Raw genomic sequence first — 26,876 nt, 5'->3', positions numbered from 1 at the left:
GAGAAAGTAGCAGAAGTTCACATTAAAAAGAAGGAAGAAAAAAACTAACAAAATATTACAAATTAGCTTAATTTTAACATTAACATTGTACTCTCAAATTCACAAAAAACAAGATTTTCAAAACTTAATATTACATTTATCTCAAGAAAAGGAGAAATTAGACAAATTGTGATGAAAATAATATACAGAAATTAGTATATGCATTATTCAAATCTGAATAGCAGACAAGATTTTCCTCAATAGACAGATTATATTAATAGCTCTTTGAAATAACAGCTGTATGAATAGAGTTGCACAAAATCAGGTTTAACCGAAGCATAATTTGGCATATTAAAGGTGTTACAAAAGATATATCTGTAATTTGCAAAATTGTTCCTTTAGAAGTGTAAAATATTCATCGCTCATCATATTTCTAAGAATTATGAGTTCAGAACTTTATGAACACCAGATTTCATTAAATCCCCTTGTTGCATCTAAAGACTCTGCAAAAATAGCAAAAGACAGTGGTGTGTTTTCCATCGCCTTGAACACAGCAGTGAGTCTGAAAGTAAAGGCACAAACTGCACCTGTCTGCCAGCTCTCTGCTGGCTCTGCAGCCAATTATAAAAGTAAGGAATCAGTCTCTGGGCTGAGGTACTGTTTTGTGCCATTCCACCTCAGATTTTGAGTGCACTATTCACCAACATTCACCCCCATGTGCAACACACACGAACAGGATGTTTATTGTCCCACCCTGGTCAGCACTTAAACAGAACTGATATCTAAGAATTAGCATGTCTAACTGACCTGGGAGATTTTTGTAGGGACATTTAATGACATTTTCACTGTACAAAGCATCTAAAGGTATTAGTGTCATTACTGATGAGGTTTTAAAGGTTGTATTTTACTAGTAAAACATTAATTTACTACACAAACCATTACAAAGAGAGAAAAGCATTTATCATGCTTTATAAGGCAGTGTGATTTTCATGTGACAATTTATTTATGCATGGCTGGAAAAGGCAAATAATCTACCAAAATTAGATAGTGATACCTGTCCTATGTGCTGGAAATAGTGAATGCTTTCAGAACACAGAAAAAGTAAAATATATTGACATGCTTTATTGCATGTAATTTATACATATATGTAATAATAATTTATTGCAGCAAATGCTATTAAAATTCCAATCACTATTTAAATCTTAGACCTGAAATAAACTCCACAAAAAAGGCCACTGTGACAAGAGGCAGCTCTCTGCAGAATTAGAGCTTCAGAGATTATTTTTATCTTACTATTTTATCAATGTAATGAGACAAATTATCCCCTGAGTATAAATTGATTGAACAACATTAATTTCTCAAAATAAAAGGAATGGCCGAAACACAAGGGGTTATCTGCTATAGGCAGTATTTCGTGCCTTATCCATAGTACTTTTTCTCCTTTTTAAAGGAATTCTTAATTTTAATGTATTTTATAATCAGTGCCATGTTGGTAACTAACACTAGTGTACATAAACACTTCCAAAAAATCTGACATTTGAGTTTTATTATTTGAAACCAACAAGGAATTCTTGGCATTTCCTTTTTGCTTTTCACCTACAAGTTTAAAGAATAAATTATATGGCCCACAACACTTTAACCCCTCATTACCATGAGTAAATCAGCTAAAGTAACCTTGTACAAGACAGAAGATTGTGGGCTCAGACTTGCAATTATTGAAAAAAAAAGAAATACTCAAACTCCTTTTGCAAAGTTAGGCACCTTCAAAGGCCCAAATGAGCAATGGGATATACAAAATTTTACCACCTCCTTACAGTTTATTTTCAAGTTTTACAGAAATTTGCTGAAGTTTAGAATCCTTCCTCAATAACCTGGTAAAGAGAACAAGAACCTGTTCTTTCAATGATACCTCAATGTGTCATGGTTTTAGACAAAAAAAATCACTGACACAGAACATGTAAAATTATTGGTATAATCTTTATTTTAAAGAGATCTCTGCAGTTCAGTGAAAGATATTTTCTTCAGGTAGTGATTTAGAAAAAAGGTTTTGTAATAATTATTATTTTATGTTTTTATGCAAATATAAAAATACTAAAAAGCTATGACACCTTCCCAGGTCAGAACCCACATTCTTGTTCAATTTCATTTGCAATAATCTCAGATTTATTAGTAAAAAATTAGTAGTTAAAATAAACATTTATGTACAATATAATTAGAAATATATCTAAGATTAGTTTAACATATTTTTCAGGGTCTAGGCATGCATTGTCATCTGAACTACAATTCTTTGTGACCTTACAACAAAATATTTTGGGTTTGAACACCTTCAGTATCTCTCTTGTGTTGCCATGTTGAAAAAACCCACAGACAAGAGGGAAACTCCATGGGATCACAAGAAATCATTTAGCATATGCAAAGATCAATTAAGCACTTAGTGATACACAGTAGTCTCCAGTGCCAAATCACAGATATTATTCAAATGCATTAATATTAATCAAAATTAACATTTATTTCTTCCTATGCAGTTCCTATTGCAATAATATGGCATCTGAATAAAGCAGCAGCTTCCTGGTTTAAGCATTTCCACTCTACTTACCTCAGTAATAACCCAGAGCATATTATGACTCAAATGCAAACAAGTCTTTCTTAGTTTTCATGTTTCAGAGGAATTTTATTTCCCTGAATTCCCTGACAGCAGAAAACCAGGGAACTGCAGCTTGAAGCTAAGTAGTTTCTCAACAACTTTATAAAGAGAGAAAATAATCCAAATTCCTTGTTGCATATGTCTAACACTTTTCAGAATATTGGTGTCAAAGTGTATGTACAATAAAAATTACCTAGTTTTCAGAAAACTTCTGTATAAAAATATCACCTTGACACTCTCCTCACAGTGATTTCTATATGTAAATTAAATGTTTTAAATAACAGTTGTCAGAAGTTTGGGTTTACCTTCATTTCTATCAGAAGCCTTCCTTTGCAAAGGAAAGTCTCAGTGCAGAGAACCCTGAATTCACATCAATAAAATTATTAAAATTCTGATGCATTTGCAAATAATTTTATATTTTCAAACAGGGATTGATAAACGGCACAGTTCTCATTCCAGTCGTCCTTGTTTAGCATCACCTATTGCTCCCCATACATCAAATACAAACTCATCTGGAAATGCAAAGTCTCCAAGAGTTTCATCCAATGCCACTGCGAATTCATCTGGATTTTTCTTGTCTCTTCCAGCTTCCACAATTGTTGCAGCTGAAGAGCAACAAAACAAAATAACATAATTATCATGAAAGTGACAGCTAACACATAGGGCCAAGATAGCTTTGGGATGTCTATTTTCAACACCTGGTAAGGTCAGCTTAGGGAGAAGCAAAGTCTACCAGGTGAATTTAGGATTCAACAGGAATTTGAATTAAAACTTAAAGTTTGTCCTTATGCCTCCAGAAAGTGAAAAATTATTTCTGAAAATCTCAGCCAGGTGGGTCAAATTGTGCAGAAGCAAGAGAAAGGCTCTGCTGCTGTGCACAATAAACTGGAGCCAGCAAACACCAGGAACATCTTGGTATGCAGGAAAATGAAAGCAGAGGAGTCATACAACGGAGTTAAATTGTGACATCTTGTGTAACAATACCATCCAGCATTTCCTCTTATTTACCACAAAAGTATCAGAATTTATCAAGCGTCAGAGCTCACTTTTGAAATGGCTACACTGGGGCTGTTGCTTTGGACTGACTCCTTCATTGCTGTGCTCATCCCTCACCTTGCCACTGCAGTTTCTCAGACTCTAGGAAAACTTAGAAGTCTATCCCAAACAACACTGGATGCTGGCAGCCCACGGATATTAGAGCAAATGAAAACTGTGAGGGCTTAAACCTCTCTTGATCATGACACCTGCATCTCCATGAAGGGTGAAGAGTCAGCACAGAAGTTTCTCCTGGTTAAGCTGGGCCCAGAGAACTACTGGCAGCAAGTTACCATGGTTTGAGGGATGCAGAATGCTCTGTAAGACACATTCAGCACAAACAGCACTGCTGAAGACAGTTTTTTTTCTGACCTGTATCTCTGCTCCACAGCCTCTCTCCACAGGAAAATGATGGTACAGTACAACAGATGAAACATCAAAGTCTGCTTCATTTTGTGACTACTTTACACACCTTCCTTAAACTTCAAGGTGTCCTCCATCTTTTGTTAAACATCAAATAACCACCACTTTCTTCATGAGCATATCAAATTCAAGTGTCAAAGTGAAGGATTTGATAGCTTCTAGCCTTTTCTTAGAGGAATGTCCAAATGTAAAACATGTAATATAGTGCATGAGAAAGGGAAGGAAATTTTGAAGCCACAGAAAAACATGTTCACTGGGGCAGTCTGCCATCTACCACATACACTGTATTGAATCAACATGGCAAAATCTCTCTGATAAAAACAAAATAAAGCTTTCCCTGCTCAGAAGTTTTACTAAATTTATTTAATTTTATTTTGTTGACCTAAAACTCAGCTCAAATTTATTGACAGTTACAATCTTCTGGCAAACAGTACTTGCTGTTGTGCAAACATGTAAGCTGTAAGCAAGCTTGAGCCATATCCCACATTGTAATCGTCAACAACTGCAATTCTGAGGAAACCTGGTGTTCTGTTTTAACTGTATTCAGATGTGAGGCTCCAAACACAATCACAGTGTGTCAAACCACACAAAGCTGTCCAAGGAAAATTTATGTAAATCTTGACAAATAAACTGCTGTGATGGAGACAGTTCAAGTGTACCCCAGCTTCCTAGGCACCACTAGTTCTCAAGGACCCTCAAGACCCTACCAAAAGAAACCCTATCCCTGTTGGACTGATTCTCTCTGTGTCCCCCATGAAGCTCCTGTGACTCTGATTCAGACAAGTCTGGATGAGAAATGGGCATTAAAGAGGGGACTCTTTATCTTTCCTGATAAGTGGAAAACAAGGATTTGTTCTATCAACACCATTCTATATTCCCTGACGATGTGGCACTAGAAGGTACTTACAGGGAAGCAAGCCTGGAGATAATTGGGTCAAGGGTATAATTGAAACTTCACAGATCTCTGGATATGAATCAGGATGTGAGCTTATGTATGGACACTAAGAGAAGGGTGGAGAGAAAAGAGCTGCAGAAGGTGATGTAAGAGCAAACATGTCAAGATATTGTTACACCAGATATTTGGAAAAAGCTGCCATCAAAAGAGTAAGGATGTGGACAAGTGCTCAAGCAGGGTGGGAGTGGGGAATTTAGCCATTTTTAAGACAAACTGGCCAAGAGACATGGAAAAAACATAGAGACAGCAGCAATAAAACAAGACAAGGCATTATATCACAGTCCAGCTGCCCTAGCTGAAGCTTCAGAATTGCACATAATAAAGTGTCATTAACAGAAAGTGTAACTTTTAAAAACTGATCTTCCCAAATAATGAAATAGGATCTAGAAACTGGTTTATTATAGATTTAGGAAGCTTCAAAACGAAATCCACTAAAAACTTAGTGGATCAACTTTAAACCCAGTCAAGCAACAATCAGAACACAACCGTCATGCTAAAGCAGCCTCAAAAAAAAAAAAAATTCATCTGTATTGAGTAAGTCTAATCAGCACTGCAGGGCACATGTCATGTAGCCATGTACTGTGTTTGCTGAAGCACACTCGCATTCCCAGGCCCAGCTGATGGAAAGCAGCAGCTCCTTGGAGCAGGTTCTGTCAGCAGCGCGGTGCTGACCTCCAGCGCCAGCCCGGCCGCACTGCCGTGCATCCTTCCCTGCATCCTTCCCCGCATCCTTCCCTGCATCCTCGGCTCTGCCACAGCCAAGGAACGGCTGAGGCAGCTGGTGTTCTTCAGCCTGGAGAAAAGGAGGCTCAGGGCAGACCTTATCACTCTCTATAGCTCCTGAAAGGTGGTTACAGCCAGGTGGGGATTGATCTCTTTCACCAGGCAGCAACTAAGAGAACGAGAGGATACAGTCTCAAGCTGCGGCAAGAGAAAATTAGGTCGGGTATTAGGAAAAAGTTTTTCACGGGAAGAGTGATAAAGTACTGGAATGCTCTGCCGGGGGAGATGGTGGAGTCACCATCCCTGCATGTATTTCGAAAAAGACTGGATGTGGCACTTGGTGCCATGGTCTAGCTGAGGTGTTAGGGCATGGGCTGGACTTCATAATCTTGAAGGTCTCTTCCAACCTAGCGAATCTATGATTCTGTGAATTCTGTGAATGCTGTGAAACCCAGCCCTGCCTCACTGCTTCCATGCAGGAAGTGGCCAGCTCCTCTGCCACCCCCTGAACACATGCCTGTTTCCCCAGGCAGCTGCCACAGCGTTCCCAGGGCAGCACAGCTGTGCAGAACACCCCTGCTCACACAGGGACATCTGAACTCCCAGGGCATTCAGCAGACACTTGCCAGCTTAAAGAAAACTCTGCTGGTTCTCAGAGGGTGACAGCTTCGTGCCAAATTGTCTCCACTCCCCTCCCTTTCCCCCACTGCTTGTAAGAGATGCACAATAAGTGATTAGAGGAATTTTATTCCAATTGAATATTTTTCCACAGTCAAAAGAGCCTCAATTGTTTTCAGATTTTCCTGTTTTTCATTTCACTTCAGGCAATGTTCATATCTGATTAATTTTTATGCAAAATGTGAAAAGTTGAGCAATCTTAAAAGTGGTGAAAGGAATTACAAGTCTTGTCAACTTTAGATGAGAAGTTAATATCAGGCTTCCCAGAACATGAACAAAATAATATGTTGGCTTTTCAACTATAGTTCCTTTAAAATAACTTCAAAGATCTTTCACAAAATCCTTATTTTCACTTTTAATAGACACATGGGGCACAAGCCATGAAAGCTACCTTCTGCCTGCCATTCTTATTATCTACCTTACATAGTGGTTTTGCTATAGCCTATACTGTAACTTCTGAATAAAGTTTTTTCAGAAGTCCTGACAGAAGCCTCAATATTTATTTAGCTGTAATACTATTAGAAGTTCTACCTTCATCCAAAGGTAACAAATATTGTTCTGTCCTGTCACTCTAAAGCAGAAAACTACGCATATTATTGCAGTTTCCAGCATTTAACATTACTTGGTTTAAATCTCATGTTGAAATTCATGTTGTCAGATCTGGTATTCAAGAACTACTAGAAACAGTAGTTCTTTTCTTACGTACTGATTTTTCTTGAACTTTTTTTTGTTTAACTGGACTTGCTGCCCTTCCTTTTATCAAAAAACTCGCATTATTCTTTCAGAGTAAATGAACAGCCATAAACAATATACTCTAGGATGTATACAATAAAATCCTTTGGGAAAGGAAGTCTGGTGACAGAAGGAGAAGAAAACAACAGATTCAGGGAGAATATCACTTCAGTTAAAACATTCAGAGATAAAAACATCTATTGAACGTTGATGAGTTGGATTTGCGAGCCAAGAGAGAAAGCTTGAGTAACAAAAAAAGTTTAAAACCCGTTGAGGTATTATGATTAGATGGTAAGTTTGAAAAATGAAGTAAAAAATGGAGAGGTAGATTTAAAATTTTTTAAACAAAGATAGAATATGCAAGGATATTTTAGCCTGATCTCAGTGATGGAAAATTACAAAACAGACTATCTTGTGTGTGATGACACAGCATGTACAGGAAAAACAGGGGATCAGGTCCAGCCAGCATGGGTTTATGAAAGGCAGGTCCTACCTGACCAACCTGGTCTCCTTTTTTGACCAGGTGACCCACCCACAGGATGAGGGAAAGGCTGTGGATGTGTCCCCCTGGACTTCAGTAAAGCCTTTCATACATTCTCCACACCTTTCTCCTGGAGAAACTGGCAGCCCATGACTGCACCTGGGGATGTTCAGGTTGGACATCAGGAAAAATTTCTTCACTGAAAGGGTGGTTAAGCATGGGAATGGGCTGCACAGGGAAGTGGTGGAGCCACCATAGCTGGAAGTATTCAAGGAATGACTCAGTTTGTGTTTATTTGGCATGGTGGTGTTTTGTCAAAGGTTGGACTCAGTGATATTGGAGGTCTTTTCCAACCCCAATGATTCTATGATACATCATGTCTGATAATATTATAGAGAGCAACAGAAAGGAAATAATCATCCAAAAGTAGAAAAACAGAAGAAAGGGGAACAAAGTATTGGTGGATGAAGCCAAAAGATGCTGCAAAAATTTGGACAGGAAGCCCTTTTGCCATCATTTACAATCAGTAGCATTCTGGGGTTAGATCCAGGCTTGCTCCCACTGAGAATTTTTGGGATTAAATACAGTCCATAACAATTCAAGTCTTAGTGATTTAAAAAGAAATAAATGCCAATATTTTTCACTAACACTGTTTCCTGAGTTGCTCCTATTATTCAACTGCTCAAATTCCTTTACCAGAAAGTATGCTTGTAGAATTTAAAATAACCTGAATTATCTCTCAGCTGTGTATTTATGTTTTAAAGAATGCTGAAGTAAAGCCCTGGCCCAATTTCTAATGTGCCCATAAAATGGCTGAGGAATACATTTCCAGAGCCAACTGTCCCTTCTCTGGATTAAGTCCAGTTTTCAGTACAAAGGAGTACGGAAGTAAAAAGGTAAAAATGCATCCAAAACAAGTATGTAAATCTCATCAGCATTCAGATCTCTGAAAATAAAAATTTTAAACTGTGCTGGAAAAAAGTGATTTTCTTCAACAATTTCCATGCATTTTGGTTCAGCCTAGGACTTTGTGTGTAGGTTTAGTCAGCCATTCTTGAAACTGTCAAGATACTTAACCATGCAAAAATTAAGGGCTTTATCTCACCTTTAATTCGGTCTCCAATTTAACATTAGTTTTTCTTTCCTTTCTTCCTAACTTAGGGCTTAAAACTGGGGCACTGTTTCAGAATTCAATCACACCATGGAAGTGTCATTTTAATGGAGATGAAAGAATAACATTAACTGACATCCAAAGATTCTGACAAACAGAAGTGCATGGAAGTGAGCAATGATTGAGATCTTAATCACTTGTCAGCTGCACATTGTGATGACTTGCATTTTCAACTAATCTGGCTTGAGTAATGAGTGAAATTTCGAGGTAAGTGGTGATTGGCATTCTCTGAATGAATCTTTTCCTCATATTTCATTTTCATGGGTGACTGATCACATCCAGTGTGTGAAAAACTGACATGTGTTAATTGAACAGATTTGTGACAGGTGATTAGCTCTCCTTTCCTAAAGAATCCTAGAGCTGTTTAATTGTTTTAAAATGGTAAAGTTGGGGGGTTTGAGGCATCACGGTTGGCTGTTGACTCAGATTTGAACTTCAGGATATGGCTTCAAAGGTGCAAACTAAAGCTACATGAACCCTATAGTCTTTGATTTCTGACAGCTTCTCTTGGTTTCACTACCTTTTGGGGAAGAAAAGAAGAGGTGAGGGACAAAACAACCACACAGCTGGGAAGAAAAGAGCCTCTCTATGAACAAAGACCTCCTCCTTCTTTGAATATTCTTTTACGGTTTGTTTTTTTAAGTTTTCAAACTACATACTCAAAGATGAAGGGCATTAGATCTTTTTAAGTGGAAAAAAATGTCAAGGAATTCATGGGAAAACTCTACCAGGTGCTTGGTTATTAACTCAACCATATGTGTTGAAAGATGAACTTCTCAGTCTACTGTGCAAGAGCCATCCTGTTTACAGTACTGAGAGCCAAAAATACAGGGAACACCAGTTCCCACAGGACTGTTCACATGGACACCAAAAGCAGAGCACCTATAGCTGCTTATTCCTGTAAGGCAAGGAGCCTGGGGACCTTGGAAGTAACTTGCAAGGACAGGAGCCTCCAGAAGCCCAGCCTGAGCCAGGACTGCAACAGCTGCAGGACAAAAACAGCTCCCAGAGGGACAGCTGGCAGGGGACTCGGAGCTTTGAAGCCTGAGCCAGAGAGGGACTGAGGCACAGAGGTTGCAGGAGTGAGATGGAACATGGAATTCTCCCTAACCTAAACATGGCTCAGCACCACACAGGACTCCCAGGAGTGTGTTACACGGCAGCAGCATCACATATTAGAGTTGCTGGGAAGAGAAATTTTGAGAACTTCTAGGTTCCTGGGAATAGGAAAGTTCAGATAGAACCTACAAAACAGAACTCAAATTTTGGGCAGCTCTGCCCTCTCTTCTATGCCAGGAAGCCCACTTCTACCTTAGACTGAAGGACAAATACTGTTTTACTGACGTTTTTTCCTCTGAGAAAACCAGTAGAATCTGCCAAACAGATGCTTGCTGGTAGGAGCAGCCAACAAAGGCCTTTTGGCTATTTAGATAACCACCTTTTGTTCTCATTCCTCTCAAGGCTCCAGCCCTGATGCTTCGCCCTCTGGAGCTTCATGCCAGACCTATTTTCTCTTGTGCTTTGCCTTCTCCACTTCTCTCTCATGAGAGCTTTCTTTTCAAGATCGCTTGCCATTTAGCTTATTCTTTCCTTTTTCTGGCTGATTCTTTTAAGATATTACCATAATAATAAATACCTTCCTCTTTGTCTCAGTTCCAGCAGTTCCACAAGATCCTAGGAGGACTACCAGCCACAGGAAACTACAAGAGCTAGACTGCAGCTTCTTCCCACACAAATAAAAATTCCTATTTAGTTGTTGTCAGAATAACAAAGAAAAGCAACAGCTGCAAGGACAAGTTTGGTGCATCTTTAAGGAACTTATGACGCTGGGGTTAAGTAGTTTCTTTCATTATAAATTAATGATTTTTATAACTATTAAATATTCTGTAAGTTTTCACATGTTCATCAGACCACAGGTTTTAGAGATTTTGATAAATTTGTGTAATTATTCTGTCAGTTCCCTTGCTAAATAGTTGCCTGTTCACTGACAAAGATCTCAGGTTCAAACCTTAGCAATCAACTTTGATGTGTCTATGCCAAGGGGCAGAAAAACAAATAAACATACTTATCCTTAAGAATCCTTAACCATTGCACACACAAGATCCACTAGAAAATAGATGCCAGAAAGAACAAAGTGGTGACAGTTATAGCAAACAACTAAAAAATTCATGCAGCAGCGTATAGATAATGTGCAGAAAGAATAGATTGATTGAGCAATTACATCATAAGGATTGAAGTGGGAGGAAGATTCTTTTATCAGAAAAACTCATTTGTAGAACTACAGGCAAGTTATTGAGATTGCAGGCTGGACGAATTTTGCTTCACTTACATCCAGAGACTAAAGTACTCAATAAATTTTAGACTATAGAAAATGAGAAATTATTTAATCTTGTAGTAATGTATCTGCTAAAAACTTACCTAATTCAATATCTCTTATGCCCATGTATGTTTCAAGAAGCTCATCCACTTTTTTAATTGCTTTTTCTTCAACTTCAGTTGGCTTTGTTGGAATAAAGGGAGAAAAGAGCAAAAGTATGATTATACCCATGCAGATTTCAAAACGACCAGCAATGTGCCAGTGATTATCCTTACTCCCATCTTCGCCACCTAGACTTACAAAATCTAGAGATAAAACACACTATTCCACTCCCCTCTTCTCACAAACATAAGCTTTCCTCCTAATATCAAGCCACACAGATTACACATTCAGACTGAACAGGGGCCTTATATCTCCTGACAATAAAGGTCTCCATTAAATCCTCATCAGAAGAACCCAGAATACATAACATTTATTCAAACTCTAATCCTGGCTTTGCACAAATTCATGTCAATGTATCTAATTAGCCTCTCTTAAGAACAATCCTTAAACCAACCCTGTACACTTCGGCGTCAGAAATGGAACAATTTCTTCACAACCATCCCACCTCTCTTTTCCCCCCTGCCTTCTTTTCAGCACTCCTTGGTCTAATCTACCTTAAATTCATCCATGTAATCCATGACATCTAAATAGAGGTTCTCTGCTTCCAGGCTCTTCAGCCCCATCCTATCCCTGCTAGTCATCAACTTCAGTTGTTCTCTTTAGTCCCACAAGCTCTGTAACATCCACATTTTTCCTTCCTACTTATCAGCCTTGGGGAAGAATAAATCAGAATCTAGGTGATTAAACTACTGAAGGGCATTGACCACACCATACCACTTCCTCCACAGTAGCAGGGCCTTTGGTTCTCAGGCGAAGTGTTTCTCTCCCTTTGGAGATTTTAGCCTCTGGCACAGTTCTGCCTTTGGACCTTGGTTCCAGCTTCTCTAAAGACAAAAAAAAATCCAACAAAAATAAAATACCAAACAAAATTATGTATACAGTACAACAGAATATGAGGCATCTGTTTCAGTTATTATAATATCTTCATATTTTTTTCTAATTGAGATCTAAACTATGTAAAAATCTAATTATAAATTAACTATTCTTAAGATTAGCTTTGCCGACATTTCCTTTTCTTTAAATTCTAATATCTTCTCAACTGCACAGAGGCTAGGCCTTCTATTTACCAATATATCTAAGCAGGCCTATGGCATTCATTTCATATATGCACCTTGTATAATTTTATTTCCCTATTTTACAGAAGAGTATTTATATCTTTATATTAGATAGCAGCCGAAGTCACCAGCCAACTGCAGATTTATTCTGGTCTTTACAGACAGAACACACAGCAGCTTTAGCATTGCAACATTTCCATCTTTCACTGATGCAATGGTGCAAACACTCCTGCTAAGCAGGTGATGATGAGCCACATTGAGCTGAGCTAACAATTTGCTTATCAGCACTCACAGAGCTGAAGTGGCCATAAGCAGATCTGCAGGAGGTTTTCCACTGGTTTCACCAAAATTATTTCACAGCTGATAAATCTCCAGGAAGAGTATTTGGTTTACACAAAGTTTCCTTTAACTGAATTCAGCGTTTCTTGTTTAATCCTGGGTAAGGACACCCCAGTTAGTAATTGGAGCATGGAATCATTTAAGGTTTGGGTTTCTTGTTCCAGGATGCAATTTAACATTCAAGAACGGCAAGGCTTTAATTTACTTACTGACATGGGAGTTACACAGTGAATCTGGAAAGTGCTAAAAGAGAGGAGACAATTTTGCAGAACTGCTTTTAATTGTCCTGTTTTATCTAACAGATTATTCTTCCTCTTAATATCAGGCCTTTCTAATAAGTTCTTCTTGAAGGCAATACTTTAACATATTATATTAATTTTGCTCAGATAGATTTCAACTCATTCTTACATAACTAGTCAAAAATCTAGATTATTATACTGAACAGGCCATGAAAAGTAAATTTTATTCGTTTTTATGATACAAATAGATATGCCACAGTCCCTTATATATATACTTAGGATCAACCCTTTTTCTTAATCCTTTTATTGCTTCAAGAACAGTTTAAAAATCCTTAAGATTGTCATCATTTCCGCTAGACTTGTTTCAAAAAGTCATTCCTGATAAAAAAAACATTTTTTTCAAATTCTGTCACCATTACCACCTTAAAACTCATGATTTGACATAACCTTTATTTGCAGTACTTCAGACCAAAACACTCTGCCTATCACAGAAATTATTTACCATTTCACATAATTAAAATGCAGAGTTTGTGTTATGCTGCTTTTACTTTGTTTCTATTAAGTTTTCACAATTCACAGAGGGCCAGCTTGTGACTCGTAAAAATCTTTATTTCTGTGCTACAAGCCTTGCCTAGAGCAGCTGAGACAGTCTGTGTGTACATGGTAGAAGGATGTCCAACCAGTAAATTACACTTATTTCACATTCTGCTCAGAGGAAGAAAAATAAAAATAACTTCACACAGAGGCTTGTCCCTTATTTCCGTATCCTCACCAAATTCTGTTGAAATTAACAGGAATTCAGCACCTACTTGTCCAGCAGGACCCGGATCTTGTCTGTCATCTCCTCTGGGGCTATTCTTAGTGCTTAAGCTACAGCTTAAGCATTATCTTTGTGCCTGAAGCTTAACTGCAGGATGTTTTAACCTACTGAGCACTGCAACTTGCAAGTTAATTTCTGTAGTGTAAAAAATATCGTGCATCTTCCAAAAAATCTGTCCACAAAGCTCTGGTTACTTCTTCAATCAATGTCAGAAAAAAAGTATTGCTGTGAAATCAGTGCATTTCCTCCTCTACATCACAGGCAGACTAAAAGGTATTTTAGTCACCTGACTAAAGTAAATACTATTAAATTATGGCTGAAGTCATTAATCAAATGGTGATTTACCCTGCTCTTTACAAAGAGACTGTGTAATACTTCTAGCATTGAACACAAATTATAGGCCCACATTAAAAAAGGTATTGCTGCATTACTAATTGTGATAGACAACATATGCAATTCTTTAGCATAATGTACAACATACACATTCATTTAACAGCAGTACTAACTTATATACAAACACATTAGAGATCAACTCATGACTCTCATTCTTCACAGAAGCTGCAAAAGCAAAAAGAAATCTTTGCATTTCTCTCATTTTCAATTTCTGCTGCTATTCTGACACCAAGTGTCAAGACTGGTGTATAACAGTAGCTGTAAACTACTAATACATTAAAAACATTTGAAAAATAAACATTTAAAATTTTTGCTGCTGTAGTGAAGACAGTGATATTGAATTGACTGTTATTGCAGGTGTGCAGAAGGCCTCATACAAATTCATAATTTAGCACTATTTTGAAGCTTTTATTACAGGAAAATGCTACATGGTTTGGGGAGGGGATCAAAAAAAATTGATAAAAACAATTGTAACTCAGTCTCTATTTTGACTGCCTGAGCAAGACCTGTCTTGTTTGTTTGTTTGCCACATTGATAGAACTAACATATAGCAGTTTCTCCTGTTTAAGCAGCACTTGCTCATATCATGCAGGTGGCAAGCAGAGACAGAACTTTGCAATTGTGCTTTCTTCCAATTCTGAGCACACCTGCTGCATGACTGGAGAGCCACAAAAAGGCTGGGGAGAGGGACAACAGGCAGGCAGCAGCAAAGGAGGTGTTCCAGGGAATCCCAGACAGTGCTGCAGACTCCTTCTGCATTAGAGAGCACAGATCCCAGTAAAGAAATAGAAAAGACTGACACACAGAACAGCAGAGATTATGTATCAAAAAAAGGAGCTTTGAGGATCAGGACATTAGTGAAGTGATCCATGCTTTAAAACCGTATCTATGAAACAATTCCTGTTCTTATTTTGCAAAATCATAAAGTGGAAAAAGAGACTGACTAAGGCTCAGGCTGAGGTAACCCACACCAGGATGACTGCTGAAGAAAGCAAGATGGAAGAAAATCCATTCATAAATCTTCCACTTTAAAGAAAAAAAACTAAATGTAATTTCTTGTAGTCATTATGTTACCACAGGTGACACCTAGCTGCATTCTGAAAATAAACTCACTATGTAATGCAATGCTGGGATTTTACCATCAAGGTGTTTTACTGAGCAAGGTGGACAGTCAGGTCACTCACCAAATGCTTTCAAAGGCTCTACCAACTCCAGCTTAAACTTCTGACCTTTCTCCAGATCTTTCAGCATTTTGGCAACTTCATAATGCCGATACTCTGACACATTTTTTCCATTTATGGTCTCTATGTGATCGCCCACACAGACGGTTTTGGTTTGGTCCATAAGGCTGCCTTCTTTGATTCGCTATTGTTAAAAAAAAAAACACCACAGAATTAGAAATATTTATTTAAAGGTGATCATTTTTAAGAGTTTCACCACCAAGTTTCAAGAATGTCAGTTAACAACATCAATACTGAGCTTATTATTCCAGCAGCGTTTTATCTATAAGATTATCATAAACCATTTTGAAAAGCATTATTTTTCAAACAAAGTATTTTAATAAGCTTTGAATATACAATCAGATGGGAAAAAATGCAACGACACTTTAGAAATAAAGAGTTCTGAATAATATAATATTTTTGTGCTTTAAAACAGATCACAGACATCTCAGTAATGTGAATGTCTATTAAAGTTTTTCTATTTGGTAGCTTGACAAGCATAGGAAGAGAATTTTTCTCTTCTCAAGTATGGTCCAGAAACTTAGTAAAAAATTATATACAGCAAAGGGCTGATCTTAATAAGACCCATCCCCAGTGGTGAAACTACCACTTTCCTCATCAAGCTTTATAGCTGTATATTAAAGGCTATCCTCTGAAATAATAAATAATAAGAAAATCTTCTAACTGCCATCTCACAGATAACATAAATAGTCTAAAGGTCATAACAGAAGTTATAGCTTTTATGAAGTGCAATTTTAAAAGTATGGGGAAAAACATTTAAATATCTCTATGATTTATCACACTTTCAATTTCAGTGATTCTGTTGTTGCATACTATCATATTTGTTCATGGTGTGCATACATCACATAAACCATTACTATATGGATATTGAACAGAATAGCTATGACACAGTACAATATCTTATATTTTGCAGATACAAATTTCATTCTAATGTGTTCCTGAATACAATCTTTTCAGCAAAGACGGACGTGGTTCAGGCTAACTTTGTGTGAGATAACAGTGAGACAAGGCAGATAAACACATTGCCACCTCCCACTGTAGCCAGCCTGGCTGTGCAATCCTCCCAGCAGCTGCTCCCAGCCCCTGTGCATGTCTGAGCCCACACATGTGCCTCCATCTGAGAGTCAGTGGGAAGTGTGAGAGCTCTCACTGTCCTATAGTTGATGATTTTAAGCTTCAGGCTGAGTTTAACTCTTCCTAGCACCAAACAGAAACCTTTTTGTGCCAAATGTGCTTCTGTCACCAGGACTCGAAACCTGTCCCTCTCAGTTTCAATTAATGTCTAGTCTACACGTTGAATATTCATTTAGATTTCTTCTGCACTTGGATCCCAACACTAAAACTGTTAAAATAATATTCACTGGCTATTATTTCTGTCACTTTTTATCATCACTCCAAGTTAACTGACTGAGACAGTCAAGCTATATTGTCACAGTAATTAAGATGCAACTGCCTGTATTTCAAGTGCTCTACAGTCCATTGAGAAGCTGTGAGGATCTATATTTCCCATGCAATGCCTACTCCATTTGATAATGTCTCCTTGTACACCACTCAGTCACACTTCAAGTTCTACTGCTGTTCTTTGAATGCTAATTTGACTCCATAATACTTTTTCCCACCTGCCCGGGTACCGCAAAAACAAATTTGTGAAAGCAAAATGACACCAGGTTTTGTCCTTGGTAAGGCAAAACAAGATTAAATTTCACAGGAAAAAACCCTGCAGTTCAGTGTCAGGTTTAAAATTGGTCGGGTTACCACATAAAACCTAGAAAACTCCCTGCTATTCAAAATGCAGTAAAATAACTACAATCCATAGCAACCTTCAATAACCCACCAATCAGTAAATTTAGTATTAATTACTAATTAAGAATGGGACATAGTTAAAAATTTTCAAGGAAAATATATGTATAGAAGCAAAAACAAACCTATAAAACTTTAGAGACAGTCTCTGCTTATCCATTTACCTAGACAACAAAGTAAAAAAAAAGATGCAGCTTTAATTTTGTATATGTGTTTTCTGTGCTAGTTTAAAAGATCCACTAGCTAAATCTGCAACAACAACAAAGTAAGCTCCTAGAAACTCCTTAAAATTTATGCATTCCCTTGAAGACCACACCATTTTCATTACAATGCTTATTATTAGACGAGTGCAAGGAAAAATATATATTTGCTCAGAGGAGTTTTACACAATTTACTGGAAATTACAGCTTGTCTGGCTAATGTTGTGAGGGTTTTCCAGTGTGCTCCAATTGTGCAGTAGTCTGTGTGAGGGCTGATCTCTCTGCCTGTAACCAAGCAAGCACAAAGGGAGTGTCACTGCCCAGTGCTGCACACATGAACGCTGCTCACTGAAGCACTGCTTTCAGTGCCTTCTTTTAAAATGCCACATAAGCAGCAGCATGACTGGATGTTATGGGCTGTATGGATGCCATCACTAGAAATTCACTGTTCTTTAAACATAGAAGTTAGGCTATGATTTTTCCAAAATGCTTAGTGAAACCTTCACTGCATCTTGACTTTCGTAAACATGACCTCAGTCATATTTTTCCACAACAAAGCAAACTGATTTCTAAACAGTGTCTTGTTTTATAGCCATGGTAGCTAAGGAATGAACAGAAAATACAACCTCTCCATACAAAAAGCTGTGTTTACAATGAGAACAGTGATTGGGGCAGCAGTAATCAAAGAGAATTGCTAATGCCTCACTAATAATGGGTAATTGGAGTATATTAGAGCAAAGAATCTCAAAAAGGCAGAAAATGTGATTAAAGTTCCTAATACCTAGTCTAGCAAGAAGGGCAGCATCATTTCCTCAGCCTCTACTTGTCTCAAAACATACTGCCTCTAGGTCATAAAAAAGAGGAGAAGGAAAGCAATTATGATTAACATATTGTATATGTTACTGCCCATACTTGCTACTCAAGTTCATTGTGGTAAATTGTGTTAATCCATATCCTTGTAATTCACCCTATCTAAGGCAACAATACTGGAAAGCTGAAATACCACTGTACTTGCCCCTACTCTTGTGCAGCACAAAGGCTTCTGCCCTGGGAACACCAAAGACTGGAAGAACATGATCTCATTATCACATGAGTGACAGAAGTTCTATAAGCATCTAATAAATGACATCAGAAAATCAGTTTAAAACAGGAGGGGGCAGATGCAAGCAGTATCTAACACCTACCACCTCAGGGTAGCTCAGGAGATACAATGGTCTCATTGTAAAGCTGATACACATTACAGAAGCAATGAACAAATGAACTGATTTTGAATGACATGCAGTACAGATTAGCTGAACTAATTTTGAATTATGTACCTAAAGAAAAGCAACTTTTATCTTTCCTTACCATATATATGATAATAAAAGATTTTATAGTTCTAAAGGATCATTAAACCAATAATTAACCTATTATAGTAACAGGAGCTTCTATAGAACAAAGTATTGCACTGGTAATTAAGTTTACCTTTATAAAGGCACAGCCAGTTCCATTGTCTGTAATGGTAAGCCCCAGCATATCATCAGTTTTAAGAACTTCCACTTCTTTTCGTTGTCCTTTCACATGGGCAAATATGAAATCTTCAAGGCCAATTTGTGCACCTAAGAGCTTGTCCATATCCACTTTATGAGTGTTCAAAGTGCAAAACATGATCTGTGCAGAAGGAAAGCAAACACATTAACAGTGTATTAGCTTTGATGAGCTTGATAGGAAGCTAAAATGAGAGCACAGTTCAGGTCCCTGGGAGCGGTCCGGAGCTAAAATGATCCCCCTTCTTCTCCAGCTGCACCAGGAGAAGGGATAATCTCCATCCACACACAACAGAAAGCATCAGTAGCTCAAACTGCAGGTAAGAGCTGGCAGAGAACACAGGAAAGAGACCTACCTGTGTGAGCAGCCTCTCAAAGCCTGTCTCAGCACACCAGCCCTGAAAGAGGCATCTTGAGCTGGTACAGCCTGCACCAGAGGTCAGAGAAAGCAAACTGAACAGCCACCACCATCTTTTGTTTCATCATTCACCCACCTTGAATTCCACCCAAATCGAAGATCACTAGGGACTACTTTAAAACTTGATTGGTTCAAAGCAATTTAATAGGAGAAAAAAAAAAGAGAGCTTATCAAAACTTTTTAAAGAGTCATGAGAGAGCATGAAATGCTTTTTATTGCTCCATGTGTTCCCTTGTTAGCTCAGAGCACAATGAGGCTTGCTTAGTTCTACCTTTCCCTAGCATGAGTTGGGGTCATCCCTGTTCCAGTAAAGACAAGCCTTAATAAAAAGGTCAAATTGCTTCTTTATAAATCAATTTTCTGAGGGATTTCCCTTCAGCACTGAATATCAGGCAGTCCTTTTTCTCCCTACACTTATGCCAGTTATTCAGCAGAGATGTTTCCTGTCCTGGGCATAGGCAGGGTGAGAGGAATCCATCTGTACTGCTTGGGAACAGAGATGCTTTTGCCCATCATGGAGCTGCATGAAGGAATTTGGCCAAGCCCAACATGCCCCATCACAGTTACAGTAATGACACGTGCCCAAGCCTTTCCAGGCTGCAGCAGGAGAGGAGTGAGGCCCAAGGGAAGCACACAGGGAACATTCCTGCTGGGCAGCACCGCACAGCACAGGGAGCAGCCAAACCAGAGAAACTCTGTGCTCCAAGAGAAACTTGGAGAATCCCTAAAATCTGCTTCACTAAGGCAAAGACACGTGCTTTCCACAACACCACACCACACATGCCTTTTCTTTCCTTCTGGCATCACTGGCACCAACCTGTTTGAATTGATTCCAGGTCAAACAAAGAGCGGGTACTTTTACTGATATATTTCACAGAGGACATTCAATTTTCTGGAGCTTTCTAGAACTTAGATTATGTAACTATGGGGGTTTTGATCTTAAAAGACTGAAACTTAATAGAGAGATTGTATTTCTTGATGGAGGTCTTGTTTAGTTGTTGTTTTCAAAAACAAAACAAACAAAGCCCCCAACCAAACAGCCTTACTTGAATGGCTACTTGCTTATCTCATCTAATCCATCAAACATCCACTGCAATCTAACACCTTATTTAACAATGAAAGTCGTAACAGCACACCCTTAATACACATTAGTTTTATTTGCTCAGGTAATGCAAAGGTTTTCAGCTAAACAATACTCAAGATATAACAAGACCTAGAGAAATTAATCTGGTTTTAAGTATAAAATCGAAAAAAAAAATAACAATCTCTAATGGCAAGCTCTTTTTTAAACAAAAAAAAAAAAAAATAAAACAGATGATATCAAGTCCATATACACATTTTCAGCTCTCTCAAGCTACATAATTTTGCCAGTTTAAAACCGCAACTCAGTTCTCTGTTCATTGTTCCTGCAATGAATAACAAGCACTGTCTTTACATTTTAGACATTAGCATCCTTCATCTGACCTTGTCAAACAGACAATCTAGTAAATACTGTCACACCTTTGAATAGATAAAATTGGCAACAGAGCAGAAATGTGATATTTAGAAACTTGATCCAGAGTTTCTCTTTATAGATCTTCATCTGGATGGCATTCCTACTACAGCCTATAAGTCTGCAGAATTTTTTGTGAGTCACTTCTGTGCTAACCACAAGGCTAAGAGAGCATCAGCCAGTCAAAAATAAAACTTAAATCATTCTTCATCCTCTTTAGTGAACAACTGCTTTTTCTCAGAAGAGATATATGCAAAGAGTAATGTACTAAAGATGTGTCTACCTAGAAAGATATATCACTACACCATCTACCAGTTACAGCATAGCTTTATTTGTACACAACTGAGACCTACTGATTCAAAAATGGTATTTTTTCATAGATCTTACATAAGTTTAATATTGGTGCCTAATGACAGATTATATACTTGAATACTTAAATGACAGCTTCCACTCACTCAAACTTTTGCATATTTTAATAGTAATTTCCTTATTCAAAAACGAAGCATGAAAAAAAATCAATGTGCAATTCTCATTGTTAAGTCTTTTCTGTCCTTATCCTAAAACTTAGGCATTTGGCATGGGCTTTAATTCAGCATATCAGTGCTGTGAATATTTCATGCCAACTTCAGCAAGATATTATAAATCAGAACTGTTACATCAGTCACAAAGTATCTAGGATACCTCCTTCACCAAGAGTTATCTTTTGCAGCACTCAGAACAAGGAAATTCCATGTCACTGGACACTAGGGGCTTATGCACAAGTTTATAAAATAGATGTGTCCAGTAAGATTACTAACGGATTATTCCCTGCATCCATATTTTCAATTGCAAGAGACTACATTAGCTAACAAGGGCTATACTGTGTGTTATATAAAGAAATGGTATTAGCTAAGAAAAAGAGGGTTACATGATATGTTATATAAAGTATATATGCAGTACCATATTGCTTGTTCTATATATTAATTCTACTCTCATCTTCCATAATGAGTTTACACCACGAGAAAAACTCAATAATAAGTTGATTGATAGGTTACATACCCAGAAGCTATTGAAAATGTATTAAAAATCTCAGCTAACTTTACAGAGACCATAATCACTTTCTGTTTAAGAGGCAGGGAACTGGGAATTTTAATTCTGAGCAAGATGTAACACCCACTGACATATTTCCCTATATATGTGGATGTCATCATATCAAGAAATCACCAACGCATTTTCTGGTATCACTCACTTTATCTTCCCCAAGGAAAATGTGGGAGCCTTGACCAGCTTCAGCAACAGGGAGAGTAACCAGCTCCTCCAAGCTTTGGTGTGCTTTTGGTACTGTCAGGTATTCAGCTGGTCAATACATTCAAAGTCTTATAAAATAAGCACTCAGTGTTTTGCTGTTTGTTTGGGGATTTGGTTGGGGGCTTTTTGTTTGTTTAGGGTTTGTTGGGGATTTTTTTGTACACAAGTATTACAGTGCAAATTCTGCCATCCAATTATTTCCATATTAAACTAATATTTCAAATACTTTCAATTAAAATGTTTGAAAACCACATAGCAAGCATCACATGCAATATGGGTGTGACATTTAACACTGCTTAGGGAAACAGCAAGCAAACAATTCTTGCCACAGGGTTGGGGAGGAGGTGTTTTGTAGGGAGTGTTAAGTTTGCTCATTTAAAGTATTCAATCTGTAGGCGTGATTGTGAGCAATTTGTTTCGACAGATAAGCATAACAATAAAACTTCCAACATTTGGATGATGAGGATTTTACAAGCTGGCTCTTTTCTCTAAAACACACTTCAGATTTTTTATTGTTAAAAGGACAGTTTTGTTCAGAAACACAAATTTCAGCAGTGGCTTATTTGTCAGTAGGCTTTCATAAAAGTTTAAATTGAACAGGTTTAAATCAAATACTTCTATGAAAATTTAATGTGTCTCAGCCTCACCGTATGCTTGACTATTTAGCATGAGGAGGCAAGGCCTGTGCAACAACAGCCCACACACAAGCTCAGCAGCTGGACTCTTGTTACTGGAAGAGAAAGAGGGAGCTGCATTTCTGCCCTTACTGCTGCCAGAAAGGTCTCTCTTTTCCTGAATTACCCTTGTGATGCAAAATTCCTCCCACTGTGAAAGAAACTTGCAAGTAGACAAACCAAGTCCATACAGCTTTTATGGGTTACCATTCCCTTCTTACCTGATGAAGAAATAGCCCTGCTACAGCTGGACTTTAATATCCACGTTCTCTGTGCCCGATTAGCTACTCTGAATACTTTAAAGCCCTACCATGTGCTCTCACAGGAGCACACCACCACCAAATGCTTTAACAGACCCACATTGTCCTTCAGTCAGCGCTCATTTATTTATCATACAGGCTGCACCCAGCACTTTCACCCTTCAAAGGAACATTACATTCCCTGCTACATTCCCTATAGTCAGAGTGGAGTAGTAATCCTAAAAGGCCACAGCTACACATAAATACCTTTTCCAACTACTTTTCCTACTTCAACCTCCATAGAAAAAATAGGAGGAGCTATTTCTATTATTTATGCAAATAGAAACATACATGTAACTGTGAGTGGGTTGTGTTGTTATTTAAGAGCTGCATCTATCTATCTATATTTTTTTAGCTCTGTGCTTTCTTGTTGAAAGCCTGTTGAAGTAATTAAGTTAAAAGTCAAGAAAAATGTGATCTACCTCGAACAACACTCCTAATAATGATGCTGGAAATGATACAACTTTGACATTTTTTTACATAACTTTAGTCAGGGGTTTGTTCTCCTTTGCCCAGGCGGAGGGTTTCTCTTCACAAGACTCTTCAGCGGGGTTTAAAATTTAAAATTTTAACATCCATAGATTGGGACTAGCCAGAAGATACACAGGAGATAAGTGAACATTAACGACCATTACCCCGAACATCACCCCCTGGCATGGCCAGAGACACCTGGTCTGGGAAAAGACCAATAAAAGAACTGAAGAATGAGGACCAAATTAGCATCAAAAGTGAAAGGATCAATAACCAATAGGAGATCGAATACTAAGAATTGCGTAATTTAAGACCACTGAACAATAATTTCTTTGGGTTTTGCCTGTACGTGTGAAAAGTTCTGATAAGGAATTATGTGTGATGGAATGATTTTCACTGCACAGCCTGGGCTTGTGTGGATGAAATGATTTATACTGCACATCCTGGCCAGAATAAAGTAATGCATTAATTCTCTAACATAAAAAAAATGTTGGAGAGTTTTTGTTTTTCCCACAGTTTTGGTGACCGTGACACAGGCTATCTATTGTTAGAAGTCATATTCACTCCTCCTCCCTGTGGAAAAAACAGTCACACTGGACAGATAAAAGAAGAAATGCTGGACGGGGTCAGAGAGGTAGGCAGAAAGGGAGGCTTCTGCCTACCCTTCAGCTCAAAAGGGGTAACAAATATGTATTCACCTAGGAAGATGGCTGAAGAGTAACAGAGCTACAAGAAAGGATGAGTACAGGAAAAGCCTCAGAAAGCTGCTATTATGTCTCACTCCTTCATAGATACCTAGCAAACAGCCCCTTTGAAGCTATACCCACCTTGTCCTGTCCCCATTCCACCCTACTCATAATCCAGGTCTACACAGAAGTTTCTGTCAGTGCCTGTCTGACAAATACTGAGTTTATATAAACTTCTCTCTGTCACTGTTGGCAGTCAATCACAGAACCTGGAAAGGATTCTCCAGCAGAAGCTAAACTCAGCTGGTCCTCGGAGATGGGATCCAAAGAGGAAAAGAGGTGCTGTAACCATGTGGAGTCAAAAGAAGTGACATTACAAGTATAGCTCATTCAGAATTGTATTTAAACATTAAGGCAGGAATTTATCCAAGAATCCATACTCTTGCCTACCCTCTGGTAAACTCACATATCATATTAAATGTATTCACCTCTGCAAAAGGCATCTGAATGCTCTCTACAAGGAGCTCTTCCCCTCCACTCCCCCTCACTGTTTTCCAGCTCGGCCACTACAGGCTGAGATCTCTGTGATAGGACCCGTTTCCAAAGGCAGTCAGGTATCACAGGCTTCAGCAGAGCTGGGTCACTGAAACTTTCCTAGACAGGCAACACCTACAAATGGCATTTGAGTACCTCAGCGTCTTTCAGTTTGCAGAGATGTAGCTTCTGGCATTATTCTTTACACCAGATTATCTGTACAAAAGCAGTTTTAACGAATAGATAATACCATTTAAAATAAATTCTAATAAATTCACATTTCTTGGCTGTTCACAGATCTATCTTGTCTCTAAGCAAAATTCTGTTGCACGACTCTCTGGTCTGAATTCTTCGCTGTTATGCCACCTTTACACCAGGAAATATCTTTGTTCACTGTTTTCACTTCATATAACTTTCTTAAAGCCAAGTTAATTTCTAAAGTAAAAGGTTCTAAGTTCAGTGCCTCCAGCAATAATCCTCCAGCCATTTTTAGCAATAAGCCATTTTAAAAAATTAAAAGGAATGAAACATTAGGGAGAAAAAGAAAATAACAAACTTCTCTAGTTTGACACAAGGCTGGCAATATATGCCCATATGTGGTGCTTCCTCTAAAGCCTCTGAGGGTATCAGATTATACATCTAGCAGGAGAAACAGGAGCACACCATTCATACAAAATTAAATTTCTCTGTGAAAGCAATTCTTTCTCAAGTCAGTGGAGCCAAAAGTTCAACATGAAAGGAAGAAAAACTAAAATAGAAGTTAATATGGTAATTATGAGAACTTGAGAATAAAAGGTACAGCTGAGATGGAACAGAACAAAAGGGGAACAGCAGCTCAGGATGAAAAGAAAACAAAGGAGCAGAAGGTCGGAAAGCAGCTGGGAAGGTTTGGGATATGGATGCATTGCTTCTTAATTACTTAATGCAACTGTGACTGGTTAAACTGTGTTCACTGCTACTGCCACTTTCCTTTACAATTTACTGCTTGAAATGCTAGGTCAGGCCACAGCAAACTCAGAACAAAGCCTGTCGTAGTAGTAGTCTTTACAACTTTTAAAAAAAGTCATCTACAAAGAAGAAAACAAGGAAAGCTGCACAGCCACACGTAGGCATAATGAAATGTTAGCCCTGTGTTTCAACTTGCCTCTCAGAGGTTAAGGTTCACAGAACCACATAGGAAGAACTTGATATGGCCGCTACCTTTTAACTAAGAGAAAACAATGCATTTACAAACACAAATGAATCATTATCCAAACAAATGTTTAGAACACGGCTCAGAAAAGAAAAGATCAAAAGGGCAGTAGAGCTTTAAAAAGAATCCTTTTACAGACCTAAATAACTCAATTTGAACAGTGAGCCTTTTAAAAAATAATTACCTGGCAAAGCAGAAAACTTTCCAAACATCACTTTCGGCTGAAAGTTTAAAATGTAGTACGATTCAGAGCGTTTATACCACATCCCCTCCCCTTCCAATGCCTTCATTCTGGGTATTTAGCCTCCTAAACCCGTTGTCCCTTTTTTAACCGGAATGAAGCAGCGCCTAAGAGCTGTGTCAAACAGAAGCTGGCAACAGAGCAACCGAGACACCGGAGTTTTGATCAAGAGGACCATTGTTTTTACCACGTAAGAGTTAAATGCAGTCACACTTATGTCTTTTCCCGTATGGTAGCGCTCATTTGGAACAGCAAATGGAGTTTTTTTCCTCCCACAAGCGGGCAGGTCCGCACCAGCCCGTGGATGCCCGGGCAGGGCGGGTGCAGCAGCCCCGGCGCCCTCGGGCGCTGCGGAGGCGGGCGGGCCGCGGCCGCGGCCGTGCCGGCCCTACCTGGGCGGGGTGGATGCCGAACGCCTCTCCGATCCGGCTGTACAGCTCGCGGGCGCTGCTGAAGCCTTCCACGCGGCCCGTGGGGCTGCCGTGCGCCAGCTGCGTGTGGAACTGCAGCCGCGACGCGCCGGCCGACGGCGCCGGGGCCGCCGCGGGGGCCGGGGCCGCCGCCTCGCTCTCCACCAGCTTGAAGGTCTCCTTGGACTTGTCCTTCTTCTTGTTCCTCAGCCCCAGCGGCATCTTTCGCGCCGACCTCGGGCTCCTGCGGCCGCCGCCA

The 26,876-nt window shown here is 38.7% G+C and overlaps 1 protein-coding gene across 1 annotated transcript; it reads right to left on the bottom strand.

The window, feature by feature from the left end:
• GIPC2 (GIPC PDZ domain containing family member 2) lies at nucleotides 1–26,876 on the bottom strand. Its single transcript, XM_014872185.2, has 6 exons — nucleotides 26,600–26,876; nucleotides 18,852–19,037; nucleotides 15,331–15,511; nucleotides 12,015–12,124; nucleotides 11,240–11,321; nucleotides 1–3,228 (listed from the first exon to the last, which is right to left on the bottom strand). Exons 1-6 carry the CDS (start codon nucleotides 26,837–26,839, stop codon nucleotides 3,074–3,076), a joined length of 954 nt encoding a protein of 317 aa, XP_014727671.2. The 5' UTR covers nucleotides 26,840–26,876; the 3' UTR covers nucleotides 1–3,073.

This window comes from Sturnus vulgaris, chromosome 9, assembly GCF_052056855.1.
Source record: "Sturnus vulgaris isolate bStuVul1 chromosome 9, bStuVul1.hap1, whole genome shotgun sequence".
Lineage (NCBI taxonomy): Eukaryota > Metazoa > Chordata > Aves > Passeriformes > Sturnidae > Sturnus > Sturnus vulgaris.
Note: the sequence above shows the minus strand (reverse complement) of the source record. Positions and strands in the feature narration are given on the sequence as shown.